The sequence below is a fragment of the Tursiops truncatus genome, chromosome 8 (assembly GCF_011762595.2).
Source record: "Tursiops truncatus isolate mTurTru1 chromosome 8, mTurTru1.mat.Y, whole genome shotgun sequence".
NCBI classification, from domain to species: Eukaryota; Metazoa; Chordata; class Mammalia; order Artiodactyla; family Delphinidae; genus Tursiops; species Tursiops truncatus.
In genome coordinates this window covers 17,315,118-17,330,194 of record NC_047041.1, presented here as the reverse complement: position 1 = coordinate 17,330,194, position 15,077 = coordinate 17,315,118, and the positions used below count along the sequence as shown (strand labels likewise).

General features: G+C 42.3%; 1 protein-coding gene across 3 annotated transcripts in view; it reads right to left on the bottom strand.

The window, feature by feature from the left end:
• The window catches only part of CADM1 (cell adhesion molecule 1), a 335,390-nt gene that overhangs the window by 30,410 nt on the left and 289,903 nt on the right, over window positions 1-15,077 (bottom strand). For all 3 annotated transcript variants that reach the window (XM_073808164.1, XM_019941855.3, XM_019941856.3), the window contains exons 6-8: window positions 13,524-13,623; window positions 10,276-10,448; window positions 5,327-5,413 (exon numbers count right to left, since the gene is read on the bottom strand). In XM_073808164.1, the coding sequence (XP_073664265.1) occupies window positions 5,327-5,413; window positions 10,276-10,448; window positions 13,524-13,623 (360 nt within the window). The remainder of the gene's footprint in view (window positions 1-5,326; window positions 5,414-10,275; window positions 10,449-13,523; window positions 13,624-15,077) is intronic.

Below are 15,077 nucleotides of genomic sequence, written 5' to 3'. Positions count from 1 at the left end.
GTCATGCTACAGAGTCAGTCTTAAGACAGGTGTACTTCTTTCTTTTGTATTTAGGAAACTGAAAACATGTGCTTGGTTGTTGAGTTTCCCCAGTTTGGCATCCGCCGGAAGGATAAGGGCTGTTCTCACCTTCTTTATTTATGTGACCTGACCCACGTTACACACACAAAAAAGCTTATGATAGGAGGCTATGAATGCCAAAATAATAATGTGAGCCTGGGGGTGGGACTCACTTTCTCCAAGGTATATTGGGTACTGAGTGATTAGATACCAATAAGAAAAACCTTACTGTTTTCTTTTCCAAGAAACACAAAACATTTAATTGGATATGGACTTTCAAAAAGAGAAAAACTCATTTATAAATGACCTACTTCATTCTTATGAAAGGATTCTTAAATGTGTTTCAGAATTCGGCCCTGTAGCTATTCATTTCTTATTCTAAGGTGATTTTAATTTTTTAATTTATGACAGTCACATGTATAAATGTGACCTACGGGTTGAGCTCCTCCTGGCCTGAATTTTATATTTAAGCTGCTAAGGGTGTTTAAAACTGAGTGCTGAGTGTTTTCTATGGTACTCCTCATCAAGTACGTAACTCAGGGCAAAACCAGGCAGAAATAAAACAATATCCACATTAACTAGGGAGGGAAACACAGAATATTTTCCTAACATGATTGATCCAACTGGCAGACCGGGGCAAAAGCTATCACCAAACACAAAAACAGGTACTTTTATGTACATCTAATATACAAAGTCAACTAATTTCAAAGAAAGTTCAAAACAAAACAAACAACGCCCTCCCCCCTCCCCACCCTCCCATGGCAGTAGGCTTTTCTTTGATTCTGGGTTTTGAAAGGAATTTGCATGGAGGCCTCTTACCCCAGGTAATGGTTGGCTGTCTCTGTATTTTCACAGAGGATGCCGTGGATGGATTTAAAGTGCAATTTAAATTAGGCATTTTGCTCTCCTATAATATAGCATATATCTTCATGAATGAAACCACATGGACAACTTGATATTAAAAAAAAAAAGAAAAGGGAGTGGGGGTCTGCCAGTAGCAATAGTCAAAACAGAAATATATGGTCAGAAGATTAACGTACACGAAAGAGAACAGAGACACCAAAGAATCTTATGGGAAATCACAGGAGGCTCTGCGCGGTTCCCATCCCAATTTTATCCCTCAGATGGTTTCTTATTTGGAAAGCGATTCTAATGACATTAGTGGCTGAATAGTTATAAAACCATAACAATGTTGATACGGCAAATTGATATCAAATGCTCCTTTCAGTACTCTAGAGCCTGCAAAAATCTTCTGCAGGTCAATCTACCTTTAGATGTGGCCTTCACAGGTAAGTCAGGAGAGCTTCCCCACGCAGGACGGATGGGAGGCAGAGGCGCCCTGCTCCTCCCACCCACCTGTGATTCTGGGTGGGCAGCATCGGGTCAGATTGGGCTTACAATTCCTCTTTTTCAAGGGCCTCCAGGATGAAGATTTAACATATTTTGAGGGAGTCAGGCGACTGGGAACTCACGAAGGCCTGCCTCCCTAACAGGGAGAACAATTCAATTATTCTGGTTATGAAAGATAAAAGATAACACTGGAACACTTCTTTTCAGAGACATCAGAAATCAACTATGACCTTTCGAGTTTAAAAACATTTTTCGATTGCATTTAAAAACAATTTGTACGTTTTTCTTGTAATGAAACGCTGACCTAGGGAATGGGTTTCAGTCACTGCATTTGCCTGGGAGAAAAGAAATAGATGCCCGTGGGCTTCCTCTTCCTCTTAGTTTTTTTTTAAGCTGAGGCTTTATGTTAGTATCACTAGATTTAGCTGTTGAAGCTTTTAAGGCTAATGGTGGCTGTAATGTACCAAACAGTACAAGAGAGAAGAAGAGTGGAGATTAATTTAGCTCTCCATTTGTCAGGATTCAGTCTGGAAGATTTCTTAGGAACCAGTCTAAATCTAGGGGATAGCCTGGACCTTTAAAATGGGACACGGAATCATTCAGCTCCATAACCTTTAATCTGTTTGAAGAAAGGACCAAATGTTAAATTCTACAAGTACACTTTCTGGGCAAGATAAATATATATAAGACTGCTTGTTAAGACACAGCAAGCCTGTAAGATCACATCCATTAAGGCAGTGGATTCTACAATGTTGTTTTAGTGGCAATTTTAGTGTAACGGCTCTTGGGTGTGCCAGTGAGAATCAGGGCATTCATCACCACAAATGCATTTTGTGTGTAGAGCGGGTTCAGCTGCTAACATCAAGAGGCCAAAGTGCACCTATGAGATCATCTTATATTACCTTGAGCAAAGAGGCCAGGAGGAGAGGAAGAGGAGAAGACAAGTCCCTATAAAGGTACCTGTGATGTGGACAGAAATATAGCATTGTTTGTTTTTAAAATTTCCTCTTAAATGGAGTCTCTGTGGTTGTAACTGTGATAACAGTGAGTTGTAGCTGTTTGAAGACGTGAGATTAGCTTTAGTCTGCAGTGAACTGATTAGCTTTAGTCAGCTGTGAACTGAAGCGCCTCTGCTGAGTCTCTGAGATTGATGGTGAGGGGGGAGGAGTTCAGGGAGTGTTAAGAAAGGTCTTTTTTAAAAAAGCCTAAGCTAGTGAGAGGCCAGCCACAAATGAAAAGTGCTGTTTCATATCAAATCCAAAAATGGGCAGAAGACCTAAATAGGCATTTCTCCAAAGAAGACATACAGATGGCCAACCAACACATGAAAGGATGCTCAACATCACTAATCATTAGAGAAATGCAAACCAAAACCATTATGAGATATCATCTCACAACAGTCAGAATGGCCATCATCAAAAATTCTGCAAACAATAAATGCTGGAGAGGGTGTGGAGAAAAGGGAACTCTCTTGCACTGTTGGTGGGAATGTAAATTGATACAGCCACTGTGGAGAACAGTATGGAGGTTCCTTAAAAAACTACAAATAGAATTACCATATGATCCAGCAATCCCACTACTGGGCATATACCCTGAGAAAACCATAATTCAAAAAGAGTCATGTACCAAAATGTTCATTGCAGCTCTGTTTACAATAACCCGGAGATGGAAACAACCTAAGTGTCCATCATCGGATGAATGGATAAAGAAGATGTGGCACATATATACAATGGAATATTACTCAGCCATAAAAAGAAATGAAATTGAGCTATTTGTAATGAGGTGGATAGACCTAGAGTCTGTCATACAGAGTGAAGTAAGTCAGAAAGAGAGAGACAAATACCGTATGCTAACACATATATATGGAATTTAAGAAAAAGAAAGTCATGAAGAACCTAGGGGTAAGACAGGAAGAAAGACACAGACCTACTAGAGAATGGACTTGAGAATATGGGGAGGGGGAAGGGTGAGCTGTGACAAAGCGAGAGAGAGGCATGGACATATATACACTACCAAATGTAAGGTAGATAGCTAGTGGGAAGCAGCCGCATAGCACAGGGAGATCAGCTCGGTGCTTTGTGACCGCCTGGAGGGGTGGGATAGGGAGGGTGGGAGGGAGGGAGACGTAAGAGGGAAAAGATATGGGAACATGTATATATATAACTGATTCATTTTGTTGTAAAGCAGAAACTAACACACCATTGTAAAGCAATTATACTCCAATAAAGATGTTAAAAAAAAAAGAGAAATGTGGTATTTATGCCGAATGAATGAAGGCCTTGACCGCCTTAAAATGTAAACCTGACTAGCTACCTAGACGGAACCTTCTACAAGGAGAGGTAATCAAGGCTGGCTCACACCAGCCTTCTTCTTTGCAGAAGACAACTTCTGCAAAGACAAAACAGACCACAGAAGGGCTTTCTTAATGGGTTCACACATGCAGAGGAGTAGCGAAAGGGGTGGTGTAATTTACACTGACATCCAAAGGGCCGTTCATAGGAAACTATGAAAACCTGGTAACAGCAGCTCAAGCTTAATTGGTTTACTACCCGGATAAGAGGTAAGAAATCATGAAAGGTAAACACCTGGTTCGCAGCAAGGAAAGTTGTTAGCATGGTTGCTCTGGAAATCAGTCAGGGAGGAGCATCTTTGTTGCGCTTATTAAGGATGCAGAAAGTGGGAGGAATCTGTCCGCACTGCTAACAAACTGAGTTTACTTAAGAAGCAGAAGAAACTAACAAAAAGCTAAAAGGCAAATACACACAGACAAGAATTTAGGAAGCAGCCTGGATGGAGCCGAGTTTAGGGTGAGACACAAAAACCAACTGATGGATTTTCAGAAGCTTTTCCATTAAGTGCAGGCACTGATGTTTTCGCAAACATCATTCAGAACCATGCTCTCTAGTGGCTTATTTAAAAGTTCTTTGTTCCACTCTAATGGTTAGAAAGGTGAAGAAAACTGAAATTAGACAATCTATTGTTATATTTCATAAACTGATGAGGCCTCCTCTTTCACTGAACACTTAGAATTTTCATCATGTCTATCACACCAACTCCCGTGGAAACTGAAAATGTCTCCGGAAAGTCAATGTAAAGGATGGTCTTACCTAAGGAAATCTTGCACGTCTGCTCGACGTGGTGTGGCCATAACCTTTCCCACCCTGGTCGGCAGAGAAAACAACAAGTCTCCCGGACAAGCGACATCAAGCACTGAGAGCCGCTGGGGACCAACCAGGAAGGGGCTGGAGGACATAACCTCCTCCCTCAGTGACGGTCAGAAAAAGGAGACCGCGAAACTCACTTTGAATAGGAGTTTCAGACAGTCCAAAGAGCTAAACCACAGAGTGACAACCGCAGCGGCTCCTCCAGTGTTTAACGGAGGGCAGGAAGGGGTACTCGAGTGCCCGGAGTGGAACAGACGGTGACTCCCCAGGTGACACACGGTCAGTGGGTACTCTCTGGGGCAGGAAGGATGATGCATGTAGGAACGTGGCCCACGTGGACATGTTAAAGGGTGTGTATTTTCCTTCATGTGGATTAAGATGAAATTAAGGCAAGAAGAAGATCCGAAGCCGGGATACTTACCATTTCGTCAACCGTGGCTCAGCACAAGCTATCCGCGTGTTCTCTAAGAGCCAGGCTGCCATTTCCCCCCTAGCATTTTTCTTTGCATGGTGATGCTTAAAAAAGAATTCTGCAAAATATCTGATCTACTGTTAAATGCTTGGATGTTAAAGTCTTTTCTGAGGTCCTTAAGAGTCGACTTGAGAACACAGTATCTAATGTCTTTCAAGTTCCCAAATAAAGGAATAATTCTATTCCAAGGAGTTAAAGGGGCCTTTTAGGCTTCTTGTTATACATACCAGAAAGACAGTGTACATTCAGGACATCTGCAATGGCAATGAAGGTACCATACCTGCGATGATGGTAAGGATGGTGGTGGTGGTGGTGGTGGTGGTGGTGGTGGTGGTTGTTGTGAGAGGAGGGATAGTTGTGGGGGGATCTGGATAAAGAAAAAAAGGAGAATCAAACCCACAATGCTGAGCACAGCGGTGATCAGTAACGACACAACAAAGGCGTGAAGACGCTGACATGTTGTTTGATGACTTCTCCCTTTAAAAACCAAAGACTCCCCCCGCCGCCCCAGCCCCGCAAAAATTTATCTCTTATAATCATATCCCAAGGCCTTATTCGGAAGAGCTAAGAAAAGAAGAAAAGAGATTTGGGGGCTTCCCTGGTGGCGCAGTGGTTAAGAATCCGCCTGCCAATGCAGGAGACACAGGTTTGAGCCCCGGTCCGAAAAGATCCCACAAGCCGTGGAGCAACTAAGCCCATGTGCCCCAACTACTGAGCCTGCGCTCTAGAGCCCACAAGCCACAACTACGGAGCCCACGCGCTGCAACTACTGAGCCCGCACACCTACAGCCCGTGCTCTGCAACGAGAAGCCACCGCGATGAGAAGCCCGCGCACCACGACGAAGAGTAGTCCCCACTCGCCGCAGCTAGAGAAAAGCCCACGCATAGCAATGAAGACCCAACGTAGCCATAAATAAATAAATAAATAAAACAAATTTTAAAAATTTAAAAAGAAAAGAGATTTGTATCAATGAAGTGAACTAGGGATGAGGAGATGAGAAGTAGAGAAGGGAGGAAAAATCAAAACATATGACACGCCCCCCCACCCCCATCCGATTTCAAAGGGTGAGGTTAGACCAACTCAGCCCCTGAGAGGGTCCGACGGTTGTCATTTCATTTTATGCTTTCACCGGTGGGAGAAAGGAGGAGATGGCGCTGATCTATCTAAAGGGCTCCTATCGGCCAAGGGAAAGTGTGTGCCTGCCTCTTGGTCTCTGACTGTTAACTTCATTATTCTCCATCAATACATCCCAGCAGGAAGTAAAACTACTTCTATACTTGTAATAAATACACAGAAGAGAGAATGTCACCACTAAATATCAAGTTCCAGGCATGTGAGATTTTACTGAGATTTTATTTTCTAAAAGTCAATAAATTTTACAACTTATAAATATTAATCAGTTCATTGCCTTTGCTCAAGCCTGACCTACGTGGGCGACAATGATAAAACTGAAGAACGTTTCCATCTTGTAAACAAGAGAATTAAATATAAACAAGGCTTAACCCTCCAAGACAGGAATCCGATAGGGAATCCTCTGTCAGGTGTCTGATATACTGTATATTCTTCTATCATCTCCAAAATTATTTGGGGGAAAAGAGAAGGCAAATATGAAACAGAAAAAAAAAATCTCAGCCCAACTGATCAAACTGAATGTGTTAAATTGTCAGCAAGACTTTGACCTAAGCAATCATTCTGCTATGATAGAGCGTAAGACAATTTGAAGGCTTTTGATTTTAAATCAACTTTTTCTCCGTGACACATCTGGTGTCCTTTTATCTCCAAGTGAGCTCTCAGACTGTCGAATTAATACATCCAAACCTTAATTATATACCGTGTCTTTGTTGGGTTTGGCGGAACTTCCTGGAAGTTTACGAAAACATTATCTTGGCGTTTGGTTATGAGGTCTGCTTAAAAGATTCCTACCGTTGATCAATAATCAGTTTTAATTTTCCTCACAAACTTCTCTCACACGTACACAAATGTACGAATTTGACAGGGAAGAATCAAGAGCAAACCTGTCTGTTTTAGGGGAGACTCTGTTCATTGAAGTTGGGGATGCCAGCAGTTTAAATGACTATTGAAAGCAGCCTCACACATGAGCGCAAAAAAGGAATCCATTAAAAACAAAAATCTCATTCTCTTCCAAGAAGTATAAATGATTCATAATTTCAAACTACCTTGTTAGAAGAAGAACGGACAGTACACGTTCAGTCTTGCTTTTTGGAGTACTTTCTTATGGAGGCCACAGGTGGGGAAGCATTTTGTGACCTGGGAGACCACTGGATGCACCTACATCCTGTGGCAGGTGCAGGTACAGGTGCAGGTAGGGACGCAGGTGACTGGGGGGCACCAGTCCCTGAAGACAACCTGCTCTCTCCATGCCCCAATTCAGCTGTACCCAGAGATGTGCCTTCTCTGTTCTGATTCAATGACAATATTTATCACTGAAAAGGAACATCTGTAGCTGGTATGCTACAATGCTATTTCTGTCTCTATTTCAAAAAGTATTGGCACAAAATGTGCGATGTCCACGATACAATCAAAGTGCACCTGAAGGTGATTTGAAATTACCATTACCAACAGGAGTGGAACAGAGACTGACTAACGAGGGCAGAGACTTCAGAAAAAAGGTCACTAGTTCCTTTCATTTTGTGAAAATCACACACTTCCAATTATTTTCATCACTACTGGGGTAACTTGTCCTTCACATGTGGCTCAAGTGACCTAAATGAATTAGATTCCGTTACCAGGTGTAATGCCTAGATCATTTCTAGCGATAAGAGCAACGTGAGGTCACTATTTAAGAAAATACAGAGTTGGAGCTAATAAGCTGTGTTTGACACATAGACGCTAGAAGAACAAAACCAACTGGGGCTCAGGCGCTAACCAGATAGATTCGCCAAGTATAGAAGTTACCTCTAGAGAATTAAACATTTTAAAAGCATGTTAACTCTGAGTTCATAAAGAACTTTGAAAGCTACTGTAGTAGGACAATAAATTGGCTTTGAAAAGAAAACCTACTCACCATCTTCTCAAACTGCTAGAATATTTTATTACTAGACAAGCAACACCTCAGGTGAGTGTTCTAGCCTGTCGTCCCAAGCATTACTGCTAGTACAGGTTATGGGAGGGAGGTAGCATATTGTGCATCTAGCAAATTCCTAGACCAGGCGAAGTGCACCATCTTGGGTTGGGGAGATAGGTGGAGGTAGATGTGCTTGCCTACATGGGCAGGTCTCTGTTTCCTGGCTTTCAAATAATGCATTCTGGCCCAGCGAGTTCATTCCCAAACGACAATCTTGCATTGGAGGGAACTGTTCTACCGGGAAGCAGAGAGAGTAAGAGAAACTACAAAGAAAGACACACATTTCACTGTAGACTTTAGAGTCAAAGTTATCGTGGCTCTGAAACATATTTAGTAACCATGTGAACTTGGGCAACTTATGTGACCTTTCTAAGCTTCCTTTTACCATCTGTAAAATGGGATGGCGCTTACCTCGTCATGTTATCGTGGAGATCAGAGGTGATCGTGCATGTAAAACTGTCACCCTAGCGCATGGAACGAAGTGCGCAAGCCCTCAATAAATGCTAGCCAGAGCTAGGATCCAAAATTATTCAAATCTATCTGTCAAATCCACAAAACGCTTCTCATCTTGAGATGTCGGAACAGTGGGTACAATAAGTCAAAATTGTTTTTCCAGATAACTGAGTCTTCTGAATCAAGGAAGCACATAATAGACTGGTGGAAATTTGTCTCTGCTTTTCATAATCTGCCGTTTTAAAAAAGAGCTGAATGAAAGTCGTCTGTAAACCTGGATAACAGCAAGGCTGGGGCCTTGCATGAGGCTTAAACCCTGATGTTGAGCATGGGAGGGATGTAGAAGCAAAAGGGGGATGGCTGGAAGCGGGGCACTCGGCACCTCCTTGCACCTACACGGAGAGCCATTCCCTTCACTCTGATCTCCTTAACTACCAGGGAGAATGAATGCTATTATGTGTAGACCACAGACAACATGGGTAGTGTGCAAAGAAATCACACCTCAGAAGTCTATACATAAAGTGATTAGATGTGAGCCTTTAACTTTGCATTATGCTAAGGAAAACAAAACTCAGGTACAGGCTAAGGATTCTATTTTAATATCCATGTAGATATGAGGTAAAGCATGCTTCTATTCATCAAGGAGACTGCTACTCCTATTTTCTTCATAAGGAAAGTGGCCAGGTTCTAAGACGTTATGGTGTAAATATCCCATATGTAGATTTACATGTGTATATGTGTATATTCACATACACTTACACTTGGATTATTTACCTGGCTCACATGAAGAGAGAAATGCACACACATGTTCATATATTTACAAGATACTGAAATTGTCATGCCTATGGTTACTCATTCTGTGTCATGTCAGCTCATGACTATTTTTCCTGGTGTAAAAGTAACCGAGAGAGTCAACTGGACAGAAGAGACTCAATTCGTCATCATAAGACTAGACAGGCAGTGCACTCCTCAACTAAACAGAGAATATTCACCAGACACAAAATTGACCATGAGCTATAAATGGGAAATAAGTTTAAAATGGCTGGTACAAGTAGGTGCACAATAAATATTTGTTGACTAGAAAGTGAAATTCGTGATCATATGTTTTAATAATCCTGCAAAAAGATATTAAGAAAACAGACAAATTTTTTAAAAAAGCACTTCTGTCTAAAGCAGTAGCTATAGGTGGTTAACAGAGCTACCAAGGACCTTCTATTTTTTTTCCAAGTATTTACGGGCTTGCGACATATGGAATGTAATAGCTTCATGCTGAAAGTAGGATAGTTGTGCTCATCAAAGCAGGAGAAAGGCTAGCCCAGGTTTCATCGGAAAAGACCACTGGGAATAGACTTTCTGAGCTGAAAAGCCATTAATTGGTAAGGTTGGATTTCGCAGTCATTATTTCTAACATAATCTCCATAGCGTGCGCCTGAGGACAGAGCTTTCCTACTCAGCATGACCAGAGCCTGTGATCTAGAGGGAAGCCCCCAGGATTAGAAGGGGAGAAGAAAAGTTGCTGTCCTCCTAGTGGTAGCACTGGGGTCCACCTTGGGCCAGGCTTCTTTAATTCTTGAAGGAAACAAACTGTTTTTTTGGTTTTCAACTTGACCAAAAGCTCTAGGAGTGAATCACAAGCAGCAGCTACATAATAAATGAGTCAAACGGAAGAGGGCTTCATCTTCTCACGTACCGTATACATACAGCATATAATCCGAATGAGCTTTCCCCACTATGTTGGAAGCCTCACAGCGGTATGTACCATTATCTGTTTTGTTTAGGTTATTGATGAACAGGTTGGGCCCCGACAGTACGGCGTGTTGAGGCATTTCATCATCGACTCTCACCCAAGTTACCATCACAGGCCTGCAGAGGGAATGGGAGAGAGACAGGGTGCATTACGATTTCCCACCAAGATGTCTGCATCAAACCTCCCACCCACACAGTAAATGAGTCCCATGCAGGATGACACAATTAAAGAAGACTTATTGTAAGTTCAGAGAATGAGAGCTGTGAAGGCTTCACAAATCTGTTTGGAATATCATTTTTTTAAAAATATTATCAGGTGTTGAAAAACTTTCAACAGACCAGAAGCAGGAGTCTCATTATTTCCAATTCATCTTCAACAAATCAGCAAATAAACTAATGTGCCCTATTTTTATGCCCTGCTGTGTGCTTTCACACCAATTCAGACAGGACAGAGCTCACCCATTGTTAATCATCTCATTAATTAGGGGGAAAAAAAAATCAAATCCTGGGCTAGTGATACATGCATTAATCTCATGGTTACTAACACGCCGAGATAGTGGCATAGAAAGTTGTGATATTTAAGTGGATTTTGAGTTTCGCAGAAAGGAGTGGACTTTTACAGCTGACTAGTGCTTTCTTTGGCCTCTGCTGTTTGGAAAAAAATTACCTCTTCTCATTCTGGAAAGATGTAATCACTTCCTGTCCCCTTACCCCCTACCCATAACACACCCTCCGCCAACCCAAGACCCCACCGCACCTTCCGAGGCCCCAAGCCACCTTATCTATGTGTTCCTTGGCAAAATGCCTGTCTTCCCTGGCTCTCCAAGGCCCTCACACTGCTCCCCTTCCCCTGTGTGTGCACCTGCAGGTCCCCAGCTCGAGGGACAGGCTCCCAGATCAATGGCTGTGGAGTGACAGCACCTCCACGTGAACTCCTGGGGTCCTATGGTACTTGCTCATCAGAGGGGAGTTTATTTTCGTGATTTAAAGACCACATTTGTATCCATCAGGAAAAAGCAAATTTCACAAGATGCTCCAGGGCCCAAATTGCACACACACCGAGTCTTTTTCAAACTCACTGAATTTATAATCCTTCAAGGCAGCCCCTATGAAATCGAGGCCACATCTAGGGCTGGGCCTGAAAGCTGCCATTTCCCAGGCAGGGCCACAGAGATTCGAGCACAGAAGCAGCTTCCTTTCATTTTCTGCACTGCCGCTAGGAGCAGCATCAGAACCAAAGACCCGTGCTTCGTATGAACGGGCACTCAAGACAGCCGTGTCAAGTAGCACTCCGGTTTTCCAATGGGATGTGAAGTCACAGTTTTTCTTTAATGACACGTGGGTTTGTTATCACAACCCAGTTAATTATTTTAAAATGAGCCCTGCATCCGTCCTCCTCGCAGGCAATGGCGAACGGCTCTGCCTGGCAATCAGACCTACCGTCCCGCTGCTTGAAACCACCAGTGGGGGTAAATGCTGAGAACATTCACAACATTTAACGGCAAGTTAAATTACCATTTTTACTGTATGCAATTTCTTGAGAAAATAAATAGGGGATATGCTAGAAGGGCTAGCAGTCAAGTAACCCGTGCTTTTCTCAGACAACCGTGGACCGTGGCCGATTTGAGAGGAACAAGCAAATACCCTCTCTGGCATCAATGTCCCGAAGGAAACATACAATTTACTGTCCCCGTGGCACATGCAACTGAACACAGTACCTTCTTCAGGGGAAAAAAATATAGAAACAAAATAGAGGTTAGCAAGCCATAGACTGTAAATGTAGTTAATATGGTTGGTACTGTAAGTGGCAAGGGGCCTGAGAAAATTTATTTTTTTTGCCACTGGACCGTTTTGGAAGGAAGGCAATTTGCTACCTGGGGCCTAATTCAAACAGTTTACACAAAGAAAGAGCTGAATCTTTTGCAGTGTTCAAAGCAGAAGAAGACTGCTCTGGTAAAGCTGGAAGTACTTAAAACCAAATAACTTCGAAACACCCAAGGAAAAGCGAAGCAGAAGACCATCTCCTCCTTCCTAAAGGCCATCTTTACAACACCAAACGGTGAGGAGAGAGAGAAGCAAATCCTCGCCCCTGGAGAAGGACACACAAAATAGGGAGGGCTGACGTGGGAAGACAGCCCACTGCAGCCAGGCTCCCTCCGGCTCTCTGTTTTCTCAGAGATCAGCGCTTAGCTGTCATGGGGAGAATTCTTTCCGAAGACTTGGGGGAAGCTTTGTGAAAATGCTCTGAGGTCCTTGTATGAATATGCTAGTTAGCAAAACTCTGAGAGGGGGAAAAACATCATAGCGAGGGGACAGCAGAGGGAGCTCAATGCTGTTTTTTGTTGGGGACCAATAAAATCTGACTGCTCCCCATCACTACGTTGACCTGTTGTTCCATGTGACATGGAGTGTTTTCTCCCTCTGAAACAGTTAAAAACAATTTTCACTCTATTAGAAAGATGAAAGGATTCTTCCTCCTCCCCAAACAAAATGGAATAATAGCTAAGGTGGTACCACCACATGGCTTTTGCTATGTTAGTGATAATACATGTAGTTTCTCTAATTCACTTTCATTAATTTAGCAGGGGCAAGTGAAGTAGCTTTTTTTACACTTTTCGATAAAATAAGAGTGCGAGTCTTTTCCCTTATGCAGTATGTATACATATTCCTTGAGAAAAATTCCCAAACCATTCCTCACTAACAAAACTATTTCTAGTAGTCACTTTTCCTTGAGGGAAGAAGCAAAATGAAAAGTAAGGCAAATTCATTTGCCTACAGCTGGCCCTACACACAGCAGCTTAATTTAAGTCTGAAAACCATCTTTCCAACGTCTTAGTTAGACATTAACACAGAAGGTAGCAGACATATCATTAGATTGTGGGCACACTACAAATTTATTAGGATTATTTTATGTGGGTGAGAGAAAATAGTTCTGACAGTCATGTTGATGATAATAAAAGAGAATTCGCTGAGATTTCAATCTTAGCTGGCGTTTCATTTTTCTCCCAATCTTCACCCTTAAGAACCACAGATATTTATTCCTTTTCACTGAATATTCTTTTAGTTCCTGAAAAATCTTCCATCCTTTACAGCAGGAGACAGGTGACAGGCCAATGAGTTGTGAACGCACATCTGTGTGTTGTGACATTTACTGCTCCTGACCCTCTGCCAACCTTGGCCTTCAGAACTTACTGGGGCTTCCCGATGGCTTCACATGTTAACTCAAGCGCGTCCCCTTCCCGGGTTAGGCCTTGTAGAGGATAAGTCATCTGAATATGCACTTGAGGCTTATCTGTGTGACAACAACACAAAGTATAATGTTTAGCAAATGATATCATCAGGCAGAACCAGACTTGCACACTGTCACAAACCCCATACTACCAGCACTCACACGCTTCCCATCCTCATGCCTTCAGTAAAATCCTTCTAATTAGTAAGTAATCCTGGCATTTGCTCAAATTAAACTAATAACTCTAAGAAGTGAACCACAAATAGATAAGAGATTCATAAGCCAACCACGCCACATCAAACATTTCCTGTGAAATACATTTTGTTACATTTAAGTTTATCTCCAGACTCACTCAAGCTAAAGGAAATTCATTTGCCTTCATGCTGAGGTGAAGCCACAGATATCTGCGTTGCTCAGAACTGATACATTTTATCATAGATCATATATTACTATCTGTGCTCAGAATTGATACATTTTATCATAGATCATGTATTACCATGTGACAATATGTTGTGACACTGCATATTAATAAGTCTGCCACTTCTGTGCTCTTGTTTTCAAATGGGAAAGGCAAAACTTCTGAATTCCACTCCAATGTCTAAGAATAAAGAACTGGGAGGTTTTGGCGGCCCCTAATGAAACTCTATGATGGCTCAAGGTAAACATATCAGAAGGAAGGAAACTGATGGTTACCGAGTCTACTATGGTAGGAACCGTCCTTGGTGGTGGAAAAAGCCCAGTTTTAGGGACGAGAACATTGGTACCTAGAGAATGATGTAGGTTGTCCAAGGTCATAGAGGTAGCATAATGAGAGACGGCCCCATGAAATGTACGTTTGGAGGGATTATTGATTCAAACCCACATTTCCCAATGGCAATCCGTAATTAAAGCCAAGTATACCGAGTATAGCTTCCTAATGCAGTCAGGTATTTAGGTATTCCTAAGTGATGTATTCCTAGGCGTAAGTGAATACTTCAGTGATGTAGGTATCCTTATTTCCACTAGCTATTTAAAAACTGTGTTTGTGAGTTCGTGGGGCTGTGGGTATGAGAGAGGAACGCTAGGAGGTACAGGGAATGGGGAGGGAAGGGGGAGGGGTTGGAATTAACTTAGATACACACACGAATACATTTACAAATAAAACCTGAATGGAATTGGGAGGGTTTTTTTTTTCCCCTTTGCTGAACTAATAAGCTATTAATCCCTAAATCATTTTTCTCATTTAATTTCATGACTTTGTAAATGTATATTTTTGGAAATGTACCCAAGAGGTAATAAATGTGAGAGGGCAAGACATCAGTTGGCTGAAAGGTCAGAACAATTGCCACAACTTTACTTTCTCGGACAATCACACCACCCAAACAACAGCCCCTCGGCCTTTTACAAGCAGTGGTTCGCTCATTGTCATTCACCCTATGGTATCAGGGAGCAAAGAGAAATATGGCGGGGCTCAACCACCTCTCTCTGTACACAGCCAAACAAGCTGCACGAGGTCCTCTCTAGGGATGGCTGTTTTC